The 19,611-nt window shown below is 41.6% G+C and overlaps 1 protein-coding gene across 1 annotated transcript; it reads left to right on the top strand.

Moving 5' to 3' along the window:
* The first annotated feature begins 424 nt into the window (after positions 1-424).
* LOC123043693 (CBL-interacting protein kinase 2) lies at positions 425-3,556 on the top strand. The gene is made up of 2 exons (XM_044466224.1): positions 425-820; positions 1,615-3,556. The coding sequence occupies exon 2, from the start codon at positions 1,944-1,946 to the stop codon at positions 3,300-3,302; it is 1,359 nt and encodes a 452-aa protein (XP_044322159.1). The 5' UTR covers positions 425-820; positions 1,615-1,943; the 3' UTR covers positions 3,303-3,556.
* The last annotated feature ends 16,055 nt before the right edge of the window (positions 3,557-19,611 follow it).

A 19,611-nucleotide genomic window follows, 5' to 3' on the forward strand; every position in this document is an offset into this window, starting at 1 on the left:
CTTCAATCTCGAAGCTGGCAGATCGCCATCTAGCTCGATCTGCGCCATTGACGCTCGCTCCGGCCAGCTAGAGCTCTACTGCAAAATCTACAAGAATTTACAGCCGGGGGTCCATCAAAAAGATCTTTCCCTGTGACCCTACAATTATGGAGAGCACCATGACGCACGTAAAACGAGGACCGGGCACGGGATCCATGCATATGAAACCCGGTTCGTTGGCCGAACGGGACGGACGGCGGAGAGCGGCCGTGGGGCTGTGGGAGGGTGCAGCGGGCCGATCTAATTTGGTCCGTCCGTCCGTCCGTCCGTCGCAGCAGCGGACAGGCCAGCGCATTATTGGCGGGCCCCGCGGGGGCGTAATTTTACCGGCCCACAGCGGCGGGCGGTGGGTGGGGGCGGAGGAATATCTCTCTCCCCCTCTCCCCCTCTCTCTCTCTGCGAGAACGGATCCATCCATCCCTAGCGGGCGGGGCGCGGGGGGTTGGCCGCCGCGGCGCGTATAAAACGGAGCCGCCTCTCAAGCTTAACCTTTCGCCGCACAACACACTCCCGCACCCCGCATCAGGCTCTAGAAAAAGGAAGAAGAAACAAACTCAGCCTCCCACCCCAACCAGCTCTCTCGGGCAAATCTGCTACGACTCCGCCGTCCCCCAGCCCCGCCGCCCACGCATCCGCCTCCTCCCTCCCTCCCCTAGCCCGACCCCGCCGGCCTCCTCGTCTCGCGAGCGCCGCCGGTTCTTCGCGGCGGAAGGGAAGGGATCTACTCCGCCGCCGCGGCTGCTGCCGCGGTTCCGTTCGCGTCGCGAGCCGCCGGGATCTGGTACGGACTCGCTCACGCCCTTCTCCCTGTTTTTGTCCTTGTTCCGGTGCAGTCCGTATGTACGGTAGTGGTTCATCTGCGACTGCGTGTGCGCGAAACATGTCGTCTAGGGGGCTCGTCGGTTTGGTGCGTGTGCGGTCTCCGAAACAACTTCTCCTCAGGAGTTCGCAGTAGATTTCTATCTACATACAGAGTAGAGATAATCGTTCTCCTTCTCCTGCTGTTCGTTCGTGCGAGTTACCTAATTTGCTACTTGGTTGGTTAGATGCGCGTTTCCGGATGCTGTCTCTTCTGTTTTGGCAGTGAGAAAGTTTTGGCGTGATAGGTTGGTTATTATGCGCGGAGAGAAACAGATCCATCAGCTAGGTGCCATACAAGTTTGGACACCCGCATCTGGTTGCAGTTTACACCACTCTTAATAATCCGGCTAAGGGACGCATCTGGTTGGAGTTTACACGCCTCTTAATCCGGCTAAGGGACGCATCTGATGGCAGTTTAGACCCCTCTTAATCCGGCTAAGGGACGCATCTGATGGCAGTTTAGACCCCTCTTAATCCGGCTAAGGGACGCAAGTTAGCCTTTCGTTCGTTTCCGACTTTCTATGGTATGATATGCTTGTGGTCCTGTATGCGGAAGAGATTTATTTTCCCATCTTCTGCATATAGAACAATCTTCTAATTTCGGAATTTTTTCCGTCTTCTGCATATAGAAGAATCTTCTAGTTTCGGAATGGTTTGTCTTCACTACAGATTGCTCTATGGCTAACGTTATGCTTTTACTTTCTTGATTGACAGTACCTGGATTTCAGCAAGGAGGAAACATCTTAGGGAATGCAGAAAGATGTGTTTGCATGCTAGAGAGCTACCTTGCGAGGGAATCGGCAGGGTAGCCGCCCCTGTATCTGCTTTGATTGACCTTGATGACACCGCTTCACAGCAGCACACAACACACCTCTTCTTCCATGTGCTTCTGCACAATGGGGTTCGACGTGGCATCTCAACCATCATCTTAGATTACCACCTCGGAGGGGACGGTTGAGGTCATCTAGCACCCGCAGGCTCCCTTTGAAGGTTCGGGATCGCTGCTGCTGTTCTGTGTGCGTAGCATACATCTGCCTGCCGTCATGGGGGAGCAGAAGGGGAATATTCTGATGGGGAAGTACGAGATGGGGAAGATGCTCGGGCAAGGGACCTTTGCCAAGGTCTACCATGCCCGTAACATCGAGACCTCGCAGAGTGTCGCCATCAAGGTGACTGACAAGGAGAAGGTTCTGAAGGGCGGGCTCACGGATCAGATCAAGCGGGAGATCTCTGTGATGAAGCTGGTGAAGCACCCGAACATTGTTCAGATGTATGAGGTCATGGCGACCAAAACAAAGATTTACTTTGTGTTGGAGCATGTGAAGGGTGGAGAGCTGTTCAACAAGGTTCAGAGAGGAAGGCTCAAGGAAGATGCTGCAAGGAAGTACTTCCAGCAGCTGATCTGCGCAGTTGACTTTTGTCACAGCAGGGGCGTCTATCACCGTGATTTGAAGCCGGAGAACCTTCTTCTTGATGAGAACAGCAACCTGAAGGTTTCAGATTTCGGTCTCAGTACCATTTCTGAATGCAGAAGACTTGACGGGTTGCTCCACACATCCTGCGGCACGCCTGCTTATGTTGCTCCCGAAGTGATCAATAGGAAAGGCTATGATGGAGCCAAGGCTGACATCTGGTCCTGTGGGGTGATCCTCTTTGTGCTTTTGGCTGGGTATCTCCCGTTCCAGGATAAGAATCTGATGAATATGTATAAGAAGATTGGGAAAGCAGAATTCAAATGCCCCAGCTGGTTCTCTTCAGATATCCGAAGGCTTCTGCTAAGGATTCTTGATCCTAACCCCAGCACAAGGATCTCGATTGAGAGAATCATGGAACATCCTTGGTTCAGGAAGGGTCTAGATGCAAAGCTGCTCAGATACAATTTACAAGCAAAAGATGCCGTTCCTGCTGCTGACATGACTGTGACTTCTGATCCCTTGAGCTGCAGCAACTCAGCAACAGAGGGCAAGGAACAAGGAGCAAAGAAGCTCTCCAACTTGAATGCTTTTGATATAATCTCCCTCTCAACTGGACTCGACCTCTCTGGTATGTTTGAGGACAATGACAAGAAGAGGGAGTCCAAGTTCACATCCACCAACTCGGCTTCGACGATCGTGTCAAAGATCGAAGACATTGCAAAGTGCATGCGACTGAAGCTCGTCAAGAAAGATGGTGGCATGATGAGGATGGAAAGCTTCAAGCCTGGAAGGAAAGGTGTGATGTCCATTGATGCAGAGATATTCGAGGTGACCCCTGACTTCCATCTCGTGGAGTTAAAGAAGACAAACGGTGATACTATCGAGTACCAGAAGGTCTTGAACCAGGAGATGAGGCCGGCGCTGAAGGACATAGTCTGGGCTTGGCAAGGCGAGCAGCAGCCGCCCCCGCCGCAGCAATCATGTTAAGAAGAACTGTGCCAAGTGCAACATTTTTACAATCCGAGGCAATTACCAGGCTTCCTTGTGTTTCTGTAATTTTTATTATCGAAAGTTTGTTATTCGTTTGCATTCCCCTAGTGATGTCTGTGTAAACTTCAGTTGTCATCTTCCGATGAAGATTTATTTAAAAGCATGGTGTCTTCAGAACAGATGCCAAGTCTTTGTTCAAAAAGTCTTTCCAAGGACAGTGCGTTTGTGTATGGGAAATATTGTTCACATCATCTTTTGCTCAAGAATTGATCTTCGTGTTGTTACTGTTTAACTATGGCATGCATCATGATTATATCCACTATTCTTGTGATCTGAAAACCCTAGAGGGTGACATATTTAAATCTTGTTTGATGGGTAGCTACCGGACTTTACCTAAAGGCCGAAGAGATATGGTTTTGTAGACAGCATGCTATGGGCCAGAGACAAATTGAAAGCTTTGTTCTATGTAGCCACTTGCAAAGGGTAGGAAGTAGGGAGGGAGCAGTAGCATTATTTTACAGCTGTGAAGATACTACTACTGATTAAGAACAGCACTGTGCAGATCGCCGCGCAGAAGCACCTGAGGCGAGATTCGGGCATATTCCTGTAGTTGTTTCCTCCCTCGTGGGTTTGGAGAAATAGAAAAGAAAAGGCAGAAAACCCTGTTGCTTCACAGTTCACAGTTACAATCTTTATCAAGGAGGTTCACAGTTACAATCTTTATCAAGGAGAAATAGAGTTCCAGATACCCTCTTGCTTCACAGTTACAAAGAGGAAAGCTCAAGGCAGTAGTTTTCATACTCTGCCAACTGCAGCAGTTGGCAGTTTGAGAACTGTGGCAGGTGGCATTATTTTACAGCTACAAAAGCTAGCAAGATGCTGAATAAGATTCAGAGTATAGACTGGTACAGATTGCTGCGCAGAAGCACCTGAGGCAAAGATTCGGGAATCGCTGTAGACTGTAGTTGTTTGATTGTTTCCTCCATTTGTAGTCCAAAATTCAGTCCACCTAACTGAATGATTGAATTGACCGGTAGGTGTGATGTGAGTGATGAACCTGAAGTTTTGAGATTCATTTTTTTTTTGCTTGTTATCCTCCATCACTTCGGTAGAGAGATAAACTCGTCAAGTTTAATCACCAGGGAGGTCAAGTAATATGTGGGCCAGCTCTGTTTTATTCATAACGCCGAGAAAAAAAGGATGATCTATTAAGAAGTACTCCCTCTGTCCGAAAAAGCTTGTCCCTTAAATGGTTGTATCTAGCACCAGTTTTTTTTTTCGGAAAAACTTCCAATCTATTCATCTTCAATCATGGCAGTACAACAAGCTTGAGACAAGTTTTTTCGGACGGAGGGAGTAGACAGTTACAACAAGAAAAGTCACTGCAACTGGTACAAACATGTGTAAAGAAACTCTTCCACATGCAGACAAACTTCCTTGACACATTGGATGAACAGTTTGTGTAGCGTCAAAAACTCTTCTGCCTGATTCTTTCACCTCTTGCTAACAATCAATCCAGCATGGCCCGCCTGTTGTTTTCGACATGGGTGAGCAGTGCACCACCTCCAAAACCTAACCAACGACAACATCTATCTCTCCAGAACATTCTCCGCTGAACGAACCGACCGGTGCGATGGAGAGGGCAGGCTGATTAGCACAAGTTGGCGATGCAGACAAAGGCTCCGCGATGGAGATGAGGCGATAATGGCGCTATCAGCTGCATCGCCAGCGGTTCAGGAAGGCACTTGCGGGTTCTGGCGTAGGGGCGGGGCGGCAATAATTGCTGTATGTTTTCAGTTGCTTTCAGGTTTCGGCCCAGGCAGATGCAGATGGAGGGGTCGCCCATGGCCGTGGGTGCCGTGCCTGGGTGGTGGTTGTGCAGTGCGAACCTCAGGACTCAGGATGACGGGTGATGAGGAGGACGACGGCCGACGGGTGGTTTATTGGCTTGGTTGCGCGGCGCCCACCGTGAGGGGACGGCGAGTCTTGGTCTTGCAAGCTACGGTGGTCCTTGGGCGAAAAGTAGTTGTCAGGTTAGGCTTGAAACAGAGCAGCAGCAGCTTCATTACCGATGTTTTTTTTTTCGAGGGCTCATTAGCAATGAATTTTTTAAAACGAGCCGGCGAGGCCGTTCAGGTTTTTACGGGTCGGACCGCCGGTTCACCGGTTCGATGTCTGATTTTTTTTATTATATACCATAAATAATACATTTTGTGTACTAGTGTCGTACTAAATAGATGGCTAGGACTTTGTCCCAGGTAACAGTTAGGCCGATGGATTCGCCTTTCTGGAAAGGGCTCATGAAAGTCAAGCAATTAATGTTCAATAGGACAAAAGTTGTCATTGGCAATGGGGCAACTACACGTTTCTGGGAGGACGCTTGGCTGGGCGACTCACCTCTGGCCATTCAGTATCCGTCTTTATATCGTATTGCTCAACGACGTGAGGTACTCGTGGCAACGATATTTCAATCTATCCCCCTTAATATTCAGTTTAGACGGTCATTAGCGGGTAATCGTTGGGAGGTTTGGCTCCAGTTAGTTAGGAGACTAATGGAGGTTCAACTTTCTGACCAACCGGATAAATTACGCTGGAAGTTGACTACGTCTGGGGTATTTACAGTCAGGTCTATGTATACTGATGTTATTAATACAAGCTCCATTCCAACGTCCAAGAGTGTCTGGGATGTCAAAGTACCATTGAAAATAAAAGTGTTTATGTGGTTTGTTCATAAACAAGTTATTCTAACAAAGGACAACTTAATAAAGCGTAATTGGACATGACCTACTAGGTGTAGTTTCTGTGATCGAGATGAGACAATTCAACATCTCTTTTTTGATTGCCCGCTGGCCAAGGTTCTCTGGCAGACGGTCCACATTGCTTTTAATATAACTCCACCGAATACTGTTAATGCTTTATTTGGGAATTGGCTATATGGGTTTGACTCTACAATAGCAAGACATATTCGGGTTGGAGTCTGCGCTTTATTATGGACCATCTGGCTGTGCAGAAATGATTTGGTTTTTAACAGATCATCACGAATTCATTTTTTGCAGGTTATCTTCCGAGCTACGGCGCTGATCCGTTCATGGTCATTACTCACTCCGATGGAGGCCAGGGAGCATTTGGCTACTGGATCTACCCGGTGGGAGATGGTTGCTCGGGATATCTTCAACCGGTTTGGATGGCGGTCATGTAATAGGATAGGCAATTAGTTTCCCTATCTATATAGCCAGCCGGTTGTGGCTCCTTTATTGGCTAGTTAGTGTTTCTAGCCTTCTGCGCTCTGTGTGGGCTGCTTTTCATTGTTTTCAGTTAGAGACTTTGGAATTTTGTAGGCACTTTTTGTTGCTTCTTTAATAAGATGGCTGTATGCATCACTCCTGATGCAGAGGCCGGGGCGTTCCCCTTTTCCAAAAAAAAAAAAACATAAATTTGACAAGAAAGTTGGCCAACCAAGATAGTTATTGGGCCAAAGGTGCAACATACACACCTATATCTACCGTCCTGGGTTTGAATTCCCTTTGACGCAGGTTATTTCTCTATTTTTGTGTGTCACACTGGTTCAATAGGCGGTTTTATTACTCCTATTCATGCAAAAACCAGCCGGTTTACATGGGTTTTTCCGGTCCAATTGCAGGTTGGTCTTTTTAGCTTAAAAAACCGATAGAAGCGCTAGTTCAGGTCTTTTCCGGTCCGACCGCCGGTCCAGTCTGATTATTTTAACTATGCTTTAGGGATGGATGAAGCAACTATTTTCTCCCCAAGCATACATAAATTGTGTGGGCTTTTTTTTCGCACATTGCGTGGGCTATATATCCTTCTGCATGCGAGAGCGTATACATACGGTCACTGAAACCGGGCCGTAGCATCACCAGCAACTCATGCACTGGCCACAAACCGCTTCATAATGCGCAAAGGCCTATGTCTTGCTTACTATCTGAGATCAAAAAGTGCTTACATCTAGCGATTTCATAAGAAGCCGCGGCCCAGTAGCTGCGAGTGCACTGCAGCATGCGGTATTGGGACATTCCATTGTAGTTTTAGAAAAATGAAAGATTCTGGCCCTTTTTTATTTTCCTTTTTCCTTTCTACTAGCTTATTGGTCTTCTTTTCCGTCCTTTTGATTTTCCTTTACTGTTCATTTTTACATTTTATTTGCCTTTTTTCAATTTATAAATACACATTACCATTTTTTTCAAATACATGTTAGTAACATTTCTTGTATACGCGTGACACGTCAAACATTTTTTTAGCACACGTCAAATATTTTCTGGATACGTGTTGAATATTTGTCAAAAGAACATTGGACTTTTTTAAATACATACTCAACATTTTTTAAACACATGTTCCATTTAAAAACAATCACAAACATATTTTAAATGTCATGAACAATTTTTCTAATGTGCACATAATTCTCAATTTAATGAACTTTGAAAATATGTAATGAATACAATTTAAAATGTGTGAACATATTCTTTTATGTAATGAACATTTTTAACAATTACATCAACAAACATTTACCTTTCACAACCATTTTTAAAATGGCATGAACATATTTTTAAATATGTGAACATTTTTCTGAATGTCATAAAGATTTGTTTTGAATTGTATGAAGAACTCTCAAAATTGCTGAATCAAAATTCACATATTCATGAACATCTTTGAATGTGCACTTAACATTTAAAAAAATGTAAATTGAAATTTTAATATAAATATTTAGAAACAAATATTAAAAAGGGAAGAAATGAAACAAAGCGAACAAGCATCACACATAGTACTTCATTGCTAGGCCGACCCATGTGCCCTATGCTCTAGGCGAGCTCGACTGATAGCTCGCCCCTCGCCATAGGGTGGTGAATTAGAGACAACAATTTTTAAGTGAATTTCCCTATTTTAGGGGATGTGCGGATAAAGTAAGTTCCAAGTATAGAGTACTGTAAAGGATAAACCACAAGTCTGTTGGAGATCCAGATGTATACAAGACTACTACTGAGGATTTTATGCAATCTCATCTTTGTATGTCCGAACCTCTCTCTATGGGCAAAGTTCTTGAACACTTTCCAAATTCATGAAGATTTTTTGAATTCTCAAACATTCTACAAAATTGCAAACATTTTTCGAATTCTGCAACATTTGGAGATTTGATAATGTTTTTCAAATTCATGAACATTTCAAAAATTTGACAATATTTCTAAAATGGCCGAATATTTTTTCAAATTCACAAGGGTTTTTAAATTTCATCAACATTTTTTAAAATTGAATAAATTTTTATTTATGTGAATTTTACAAATTTTTCAAAATTTTGAACATACCTGAAACTTTAAAAATTTATAAATGTGTAATTTTTTAAAACTCTTGTGAACATCTTCTAAAAATTCAATATTCTTTTAAATATGTGAACATTGTGTTGAAAAACGTGAATATTTCTTAAAATTTAAACATTTTTAGAAACTGAAACATTTTATAAAGTAGTGAACATTTCTTTGCAAAACATGTAAAACAAAGGAAGAAATGAAAAGAAATATAAAAAACACCGAAAACCCCAGTAAAAAGTTAGACAAAGCAAGGAAAGAAATTTGAAAAACCAAGAAAAACCTTCTAAATATTCCTAAAATTGTTGAAATAATAGAGCTAGATATTTCCCTTTTTTGAGTAAAGACAAAGGGGAAGTTCCCAAACCGGAATCTCTACGGAGCATGACTAAGCAACTTGGCTCAGTAGCTCGCTCACGTCCATATCAATGTGCGAATGGTTGTTTTATGCGACAAAAACGAATTGCCCGTAACATAAACATTGTAACTCCAAGGAGCGAGCAAGTTTGGCTGGCCCAAATACGGTAAAACAATTCAATACGAGCCCGCTGAATTTCTCGACTCCCTTTGTTCCTTTATGAGAGCTCATTCCTTTGTTTTCTCGGTTTTCTTCCAGTTCCGTTAGTATTCTTTTATTTTTTTTGTGTTGTCAACTTGTCATTTCTTTTTTACTTTATAAGTTATGAGCATTAGGTTTTTTTATACATGAAGTACTTTTTAAATACAATGTGAGGATGTTTTAATGCCCAATCAACATTTTTAAATGTTCGTGAATAATTTATACAAAAATCATGAATATTTTTAAATTGATAGAAACCTTAACAACTTTACAACCATTTTAAATTTCTGAATATTTCTTAAGTCGTAAACTATTATAAATGTAGGAACATTTGTCGAACATATAATTGCAAAGAAATCGATAGAGTAAGTGTACTGCTCCTAGAGCGAAATGGGCCAGCCCATGATGCTTTGTCTACGTGATTTAGCGACATTTTGTCGTTTAAAGCATAGTATAGAGAGATTTGCGGTAAGTGCCTAGCCCATCAATAGAGGTCCACCTCCCTTTCGGCCATGTACCAGGCCATGCAATGGCATGCTACCAACCCAATTAAGGGATGCTCCTTGTAACGGTCACTCTCACCTACCAGTTGTGCCTCTGGTGGAAGCAAACTTGTGCCTCTACGAGAAGCAAATCTATGCCTGTCGTGAAAGAAAAAAACTATGTTTTTTCCTTTTCCGAGTGGCGCGTGGGAAGCAAACGTGTGCCTTCACGAGAAGCAAATTTGTTTCTCTCGTGGAAGAAAAAACACATTTTTTTTCTTGTATTTGTTTGTTTTTTCCAAACCTAGGGAAAACCTGGAAAAAATCAAAACCCCTAAAAAAACCATCTAAAACCTGAAAATGCATACAAAAAAAAACAGAGAGCGCCCAGCATGCGACCCATGGCGGTGGATGAGGGCGTACCAAAGGCTCGCTCTCAGCCCACCAAAAATGACCCTTGAGGGGCTCCCTTAATTAGTTGCTCTCAATATAGGCTGGAAACAAATGTGCATCTATATCTCGCCCGCAGTGAGGTGGGAGCTGGTCTCGCGTCTGCCGTGAGGCTACCTGGCCGCCACACTTCTTAGATCAGTTTCGGCAAACTTCTATAAACTGGTTTGGACCGGTTTCAGAAGCTTCGTTGCAGTATTTTTCTTCTTTCCTTATACGACTTTTCTTGTGTCTTCCTATTTTATTTGTTCTTCCTATTTTTTTCTAAAGACACGTTGAATTTTTAAATACTTGTATTATATTTTTTGGACACATGTGGAAGTCTGTTGAATATTTTCAAAATATATGTTGATCGTTTTTTCAAATACATGTTTAATTTTTTGATTTAAAAAAATGTTGACATTGAACTTTTTTGAAAATAGTTTTTGAAGTTACAAGAATATTATATTTACATTATATAAAACGTTTTATAAATCAACTAACATAATACTGAAATATATGTTTTAGTAAATGTCCAGAATTTGTTTTGGAGTGGTGCGACGCATTCTTCAAAATTACAAAAATATTTTTGTACATTTTATGTTTATCTTAAATTTCACGAACATATTTTTTAAATGCACGAACATAGTTTGAAAATGTCATAAATATTTTTTGAATGATAGAAAGCAATTTTCTTAAATTATGCAAATAGTTGTCTTACATCGGTTAATTATTTTTTTAATGCCACAGACATTTTTTGTCATGTTTGAATTTTTTTGTGTGATAAACGTTATTTAATGGTACAAACATGTTCCTAGAAACACATGAACAAAAGTTTTACATTTTATGAATATTTTATAAATACACCATCAACATTTAAAAAAAATGAAGTAACGTAAGGTTTAAAATGTTTGAAAATTTAAACAAAAACTAAAGAAAGAACAGAACAAACTATTTTTCTTAGAATCAAGAGTGCAAACAAAATAATGAACCAATGATTGAAAGAGCGCTACTGGGCAGGCCAAGTAGCACGTCGGTCGCGCAGAAGGGACGCTCGCTCTCGCACAAAGCAAGGTACATGCAGCATGGAAAATCCTATATGCCGTTCAGTGCGGCAAATAGGGCCAAAACGCATAGGGTGTTTCCATAGGCCAGTCCATTCCCCAAAACGCACATGCTTTTTTTCTTTCTTTTTTTTTTCATTTTCCTTTTTTCCTTTTTCTTTTTCTGTTGCTTCTTTCAATTTTTTATTATTTTATGTTCACTAGCAAAAGAGCCCGTGCATTGCAATGGATAGGATATAAATTAATCTATAGCTAAGCCTTGGGGGGGGGGGGGGTAGTGAATCAAATGATCATGATAATGTAGATCACATCCTGGAGGAGAACTGCTCCTATGACCTAGGTCTTAGGAGGGAGATTGATAGGAAGATTTTGTATGTTTGAATGTATGTTTATTTAAGAAATGTTGTTGGTACTTTTGAGTACTTTTAATATTCTTTGCTACTTACAAAGTAGTTTGAGTTGTAAATAAATTTTCAGATTTGGAAGCTATCCAAGATTACAATACATGATGAATAATAACTCGATTAATGATGGACTCATGTATGACTCTTATAATACATTAATACCCAAATACCAATAAAATGACATAAACGATCCTACCTAACTAGATATTGCCAAGCTGGCAGTAAGAGAACACGTAACATGTTGGTGCGGCAATTGTCTTGCAAATATTTTTAGCACAGAGGGTGAATAATATCCATCTGAAATCTAAACCAAACTTTTATTATCTACTCCCATAAACATTTTAGCACACTGATATGCCAAATACTTGTGATGAATTAAGAATATCCATCGACACTTCCAATGGGAATAAAATAAGGAATCAGAAATATATTTTAAAATAATAATAGGGAAATACCAAAAAAACAAATCAATTGATTACTTCATTGGTACCTCCTATAACTTGATCAATGGTAGAAGAACCAAAACCTTCAAGACATTATAAAAGAAATAATTTCATAAGAAAATGCGTACACATCAAGTGAAACAATTATCATTGATACAAATCCAAAAACTTACCACATCGACGAGGTAAAAGCCCTTCATCTTCTATTTCTATAACATGAAGTGATTTGCAAATACATCAATTTAGTTCAACAATACCAGAATGAACCTTGCATATATATGGCTTAAGTACAGAACACACACCTTTTTCTCAATTAAATTGAGTTCAATGCAGTTCATACACAGAGGTTAGTAAGTTAAATTGTAGAACACAGTACAAGTGCAAACAGCAGAGAATCAAAAATAATAATAATCAAGGTTAGGCAGGACAGGGGAAGAAGGGGGGTGGCGTGCGGCGGCGAACGACGCACACAACGACGGAGCTGGGCGCGGGGGCGGATCAGGGGAGCAGGGGCCTGCCTGGGGAAGTGGACGACGACGGTTGGTGGACGGCGACAGCGGCCGTGCATGGAGGCGGCGACCCTAGCGCTGGAGACAATCGCTTCCTATGCGCATGCGGCCAGCGGTCATGGGCTCGTGGCTCTGCGTGGATCTCTGCTTCCATGTCTGGTGTGTTTTGGATCCCTAGCTTTGGGCATCCTTTTAATGGGCTGAACCCCGGGCCCAAAAATCCCACGCCTCGGGCCTGGGCCCTGGGTGCCTGGGGCCCAGCTCCGTCCCTGCATGCACATGCCCGTGCGCGTACCGCAGCTCTCCTCGCAAATGTCTGCTCCTGCATGATGCACGACACACGTGCTCATGCACACAGCCAGCGTTCAGGAAGGCACTTGCGGGTTCTGGCGTAGGGGCAGGGCAGCAATAATTGTTGTATGTTTTCCGTTGCTTCTAGGTTTCGGCCCAAACAGACGTAGATGGAGGGGTCTCCTATGGCCGTGGGTGTCTAGGTGGTGGCGGTGCAATGCAAACCTCAGGAGTCTGGATGACGGGAGGTGAGGAGGACCACGATGGATGGTTTATTAGCTTGGTTGTGCTACGTCCACCGTGAGGGGACGAGAGAGTATTGGAGGTGGCCATTGGGCGAAAGGTACTTGTCAGGTCAGGCTTAGGTTTAGGTTAGGCTTGGACCAGAGCAGCAACAACTTCATTAGCGATGGATGAAGCAACTATTTCCTAGAAATAGCTATATCTCGCTTTTGCTAATAGCCTTTTTTAGGGGTAAAGCCAATTTTATTATTCATCAAAAGCCACAAAGTGTGGGATAAAGTTCGGATCATGGGGTTGTCCCAACCAAGTGTGACCGGACCGAGAGAGAGTGAATGCTTGGCTAATCTATGTACTTCATAATTAACAGCATGACTTTTGAAAGAGAAATCACATTGAAACAAAATTGCTATAAAGGTGATTTCATGGACTATGCACCCATTCTTTCCTCTACCACATCGGGTAATATTTGCTATCGTTTTGTTTGGAGTATGAGGCGACAACCAAATTCCGCAAGTTAAGATCTTCTGACATGGCTAGAGCCTCTCTGCAGGCTTTAGCCTCCAATATCGCTGGATCATCGAGACCCGCGATCACAAGTGCCGAACTCCCAAGGTAGTTTCCTTGACTATAATCGCAAACTGCTGCCTCTGATCCCCTTCTACCAGAACGCACCCGCGTAAACGTGGATCTTGGAAACGCCCACAGGTATAGGCCGACTCATTAACGCGTTTTCTCGTTCTCACCTGAAAGAGTCTGCAGGTATAGGCTATCCCATTAATGGGCTTTCTCGTCCGGTCACTTGTTTCGCTTCGCTTGGTATTTGGATTGTTTTTTCTTTCTTTCATGTACAATGGTTGCACTTGTCCGGTTGTTTTTTCGTTTCGGTTTTTTGTTTTTCCTTTGGTTCCTTTTGTTTTTCACCGGTTTACTACTATTTTTCTTTTTTCTTTGTTATAAACTTGGTTTTCTTTTGTTTTTCACAAATTTTCTTCCTTTTTATCTTTCTTCATTATACTTTGGTTTTCTTTGTTTCCTTCTTTGTTTTCTTCACCTTTTATTTTTGTTTATTTATCGATTTTCTTGGTTTTTTTGTTTGACACATTATAGCATTTTTCGACACATATTCAACATTTTTTGTATAGATTAGAAACATTTTTACATATACACTAAAGATTTTCTAAATAAAATGGTAACCTTTTTTAAACTTATATCTTTATATCTACCTTTTTCCATACACATTGTACATATTTGGCATATACATAATATTTTTTTCTAATACCTGTATAACATTTTTAAATACTTTGTTGTTGATGTATAACATTTTTTGAATATAATATTAACATTTTTAATACATGGCCAACATTTTTTCATCCACATTTTGTAAAATGCATTTGATTAACATTTTTCAAATACAAGATTAATATTTTTGCAAAACAAATCCATGCACATTTTTAGCATTGTTTCTAATTTTAAATAATATTTTCCAAAAACAAGGTTAATTTTTTAATACATGGTCAACATTTTTACCATACATGTATTCAAATTTTCGAAATTTTCACTATTTTGCCAATAAAATATTAACGTTTTTTAACACATGGCCAACATTTTTCTATATACTTGTAACATTTTCGAATGCTTTATTAGCATTTTCAAATACAATATTAACATTTTCTGAATACATGATCAAGTTTTTTATATACACATTTGCATTTTTTGAATGCTTGATTAATATTTTTACAATGCAAGACTAACATTAAAAAAATGATTGATTGACATTTTTAAATACATTATCAAATTTTTGCATACACATTTTTTTCTTTATACATGAGAAATATTTTCTCTATACACATTTAACAATTTTCGTATGTTTGGTTAACATTTTTTCCAATGTTTTATGTAAATATTTTTTATAATATATTCATTGAGGACATTCGGAAGGATAAACAATAAAAAAATAAAGGAATACCATAAAGAAACTGAAGGAAAAAAGGTGGTTGTGGCTTCCTGCCCTCCTGGGCCAGCCTGGCTGGCGTCTGCCTTCCGACAAGGCTTTATGGGCACGGCAGCAGGGGAGCTCCTAAGTGGCGCCTTAAGCGCCACTCGGAGCAACCGGCGCCCACGCGCGCCCCCTTTATGGGCCGGCCCACTTTGGATTCTCTCCCTCGCTCCCGCTTCCTTCGCTTGGGCGGTCGGGAGGTCGTATACGTCGAGCGGCAAAAAAAAAGCGCGCCTGTGGATCGAACTTCAAACCTCCCGATTGATTCTAGCGTGCCTAGCCAGTCTTCATGGGCCGGCCCACTTTGGATTCTCTCCCTCGCTCCCGCTTCCTTCGCTTGGGCGGTCGTATACGTCGAGCGACAAAAAAGAAGCGCGCCTGTGGATCGAACTTCAGACCTCCTGATTGATTCTAGCGTGCCTAGCCAGCCGAGCTAGCGTGCCAAAAAAAAATAAAGGAATACCATAAAGAAACTGAAGGAAAAAAGGTGGTTGTGGCTTCCTGCCCTCCTGGGCCAGCCCGGCTGGCGTCTGCCTTCCGACAAGGCTTTATGGGCACGGCAGCAGGGGAGCTCCTAAGTGGCGCCTTAAGCGCCACTCGGAGCAACCGGCGCCCACGCGCGCCCCCTTTATGGGCCGGCCCACTTTGGATTCTCTCCCTCGCTCCCGCTTCCTTCGCTTGGGCGCTCGGGAGGTCGTATACGTCGAGCGGCAAAAAAAAGCGCGCCTGTGGATCGAACTTCAAACCTCCCGATTGATTCTAGCGTGCCTAGCCAGTCTTCATGGGCCGGCCCACTTTGGATTCTCTCCCTCGCTCCCGCTTCCTTCGCTTGGGCGGTCGTATACGTCGAGCGACAAAAAAGAAGCGCGCCTGTGGATCGAACTTCAGACCTCCTGATTGATTCTAGCGTGCCTAGCCAGCCGAGCTAGCATCCTACAGCTGTTTTAGCGCAACGCTAGCCTAAAAGTAGACAGCGGCAAATCATTTTTTTCTAAAAAATAATTTTTTATAATATACGTTGAACAAAATTTAAAATACAATGAACTTTTTTGTAAGCAAACATTGAACAAGTTTCAAATACACAAATGAAAACATTTTGTTGTATGCGTTGAACAATTGTTTAATGTACGATGAACAAATTTTAAGTACATAATGAACATTTTTTAATATACGTTGAACAATTTCATGATATGTGATGAATTGTAATACATGATGAACATTTTTATAAATTCAAAAGGTGAACTATTTCATAATATATGATGAACATTTTCTTAATACGACCAAAACAAAAAAGAAACCAGACTGGAAAAGCTTTTATTACCGTCATATTTACTATACAAAATCATAAAAGCAGAAATCTAATCACAGCCAGTAGTTGTCCCGGTTGGCTAGCTGCACTCGTACAAATGCCGTGGGTATAGAGTTCGACTCCTATGGAAGGCACGTATTTTTTGGATCATTATTCATGGTGTTATCAAAAGAGCTAAAACTCGGATGGACACTTTTCAACACTTGTTTCATGAATGCAAATGACACTCACATATAGGTGATATTTTTTTGAACATTTTGGTATCTTATTTGCATTTTTCTGATTTAGTATGAATTAGTTATGAAGTTTTCAAACTGACGGTCAAACGGTTAAAGGGTAAAAGCATAAGAGGAGCAAAGTGACTTGGATAGAACCGGTGACTTTTGGGAATTAGGGGTAAAACAGACGAGTGAGACACAACTAGGGGCATAAATCTAATTATCCCTAAACACTTTACCATTCTGTTTGGGAACCGCCTATAATGTATGTAGTATGGAAGATATTGGGAACTCTTGGTTGTTATGTTGACAATGAAAGCATACCTCTCAAAATTATTTGTCTCTATTTCAAAATCGAGCTCTGGCACCTCTGTAAATCCCTGTTTCCCTCTGCGAAGGGCCTATCTTTTACTTTTATGCAAGAGTCAGTAGTATTCCTTCTCATTCCAATTTACTCTTTAGTTGGCAAGCATCATGTGATGGGGAAAGATCTAAGCATATATGGCGATTCAAACATATTTGATCATGAATTATTACTGTTGACATTTATCTATATGATAAGTAAGTTTGGAGACGAAACATTAAGCCCCTATCTTTCTCTGTGTTCGATGGATGCTATTTGTTCTAAAAATATGCTTTGAGTGGTAGCAATCATGGAAGGCTATATGATAGTTGAGTATGTGGGATTTGCTAAATCAAAGCTCTCACATAGACCCTTCCTAAAATAATATGAATTGCAATTGTTTGATGACTGAGAATGAAGTTTGCTAGTTTTCAAGAAAGTTTATGGTCTATGCTTTAACATGTGAATAGCTTGTTACTTGTTCATGAAAAATTTTATGAGATGAGCTACTGTTATGACATATAATGATGCTAGAAAAGGTGATTGAAATTATCATTGATCAAACTTGTGCACCTGCTAGCATTCACACTTCATAAATTATTTCTTTTATCATTTACCTACTCGAGGACGAGTAGGAATTAAGCTTGGGGATGCTGATACGTCTCCAACGTATCTATTATTTACGAAGTGTTCATGCTATTATATTATCTGTTTTGGATGTTTAATGGGCTTTATTATACACTTCTATATTATTTTTGGGACTAACCTATTAACCGGAGGCCCAGTCCAAAGTGCTGTTTTTGCCTATTTTAGTGTTTCAAAGAAAAGGAATATCAAACGGAATCCAAATGGAATGAAACATTCAGGAGAGTTATTTTTGGAACAGAAGCAATCCAGGAGACTTGGAGTTGAAGTAAGGGAAGCTTCAAGGTGGCCACGAGGCAGGGAGGCGCGCCCTACCCCTTGGGCGCGCCCCCACCCTCGTGGGCCCCTCGTGGCTCCCTTGACCGACTTCTTTCGCCTATATATGTCCATATACCCTAAAAACACCGAGGAGCATAATAGATCGGGAGTTCCACCGCCGCAAGCCTCTGTAACCACCAAAAACCAATCGGGACCCTGTTCCGGCACCCTGCCAGACGGGGGATCCCTCACCGGTGTCCATCTTCATCATCTCAGCTCTCTCCATGACGAGGAGGGAGTAGTTCACTCTCGGGGCTGAGGGTATGTACTAGTAGCTATGTGTTTGATCTCTCTCTCTCTCGTGTTCTTGAGGTGATACGATCTTGATATATCGCGAGCTTTGCTATTATAGTTGGATCTTATGATGTTTCTCCCCCTCTACTCTCTTGTAATGGATTGAGTTTTCCCTTTGAAGTTATCTTATCAAATTGAGTCTTTAAGGATTTGAGAACACTCGATGTATGTCTTGCCGTGCTTATCTGTGGTGACAATGGGATATTCACGTGATCTACTTGATGTATGTTTTGGTGATCAACTTGCGGGTTCTATGAACTTATGCATAGGGGTTGGCACACGTCTTGACTCTCCGGTAGAAACTTTGGGGCACTCTTTGAAGTACTTTGTGTTGGTTGAATAGATGAATCTGAGATTGTGTGATGCATATCGTATAATCATGCCCACGGATACTTGAGGTGACATTGGAGTATCTAGGTGACATTAGGGTTTTGGTTGATTTGTGTCTTAAGGTGTTATTCTAGTAAGAACTCTGTGATAGATTGAACGGAAAGAATAGCTTCATGTTATTTTACTACGGCCTCTTGAATAGATAGATCAGAAAGGATAACTTTGAGGTGGTTTCGTACCCTACCATAATCTCTTCGTTTGTTCTCCGCTATTAGTGACTTTGGAGTGACTCTTTGTTGTATGTTGAGGGATAGTTATATGATCCAATTATGTTATTATTGTTGAGAGAACTTGCACTAGTGAAAGTATGAACCTTAGGCCTTGTTTCGTACCATTGCAATACCGTTTACGTCACTTTTATCGCTTGCTACCTTGCTGTTTTTATAATTTCAGATTACAAATACCTTTATCTACTATCCATATTGCACTTGTATCACCATCTCTTTGCCGAACTAGTGCACCTATACAATTTACCATTGCATTGGGTGTGTTGGGGACACAAGAGACTCTTTGTTATTTGGTTGCAGGGTTGCTTGAGAGAGACCATCTTCATCCTATGCCTCCTACGGATTGATAAACCTTAGGTCATCCACTTGAGGGAAATTTGCTACTGTCCTACAAACCTCTGCACATGGAGGCCCAACAACGTCTACAAGGAGAAGGTTGCGTAGTAGACATCAAGCTCTTTTCTGGCGCTGTTGCCGGGGAGGTGAGTGCTTGAAGGTATATCTTTAGATATTGCAATCGAATCTTTTTGTTTCTTGTTTTATCACTAGTTTAGTCTATAACAGAAAACTAAAAAAATGGAATTGAGTTTGCCTCAAACGCTTCATCTTTTTAATATCTTTCGTGATAATGATGGTAAGGAAAATTGTGCTCAAGTACTAGAAGAAGAATTACATAGAATGCTTGGCATAAAATATGTGAATGATGAGCATGATTGCAATGTTGTTAGTATGAATTCTTTGAATACCCATGATGCTAATGATATGCAAAGCCACAAGCTTGGGGATGCTATGTTTGATGAAGATGATATATTTAGTCCCCCAAGTTT

The sequence above is a fragment of the Triticum aestivum genome, chromosome 2B (genome assembly GCF_018294505.1).
Source record: "Triticum aestivum cultivar Chinese Spring chromosome 2B, IWGSC CS RefSeq v2.1, whole genome shotgun sequence".
NCBI lineage: Eukaryota > Viridiplantae > Streptophyta > Magnoliopsida > Poales > Poaceae > Triticum > Triticum aestivum.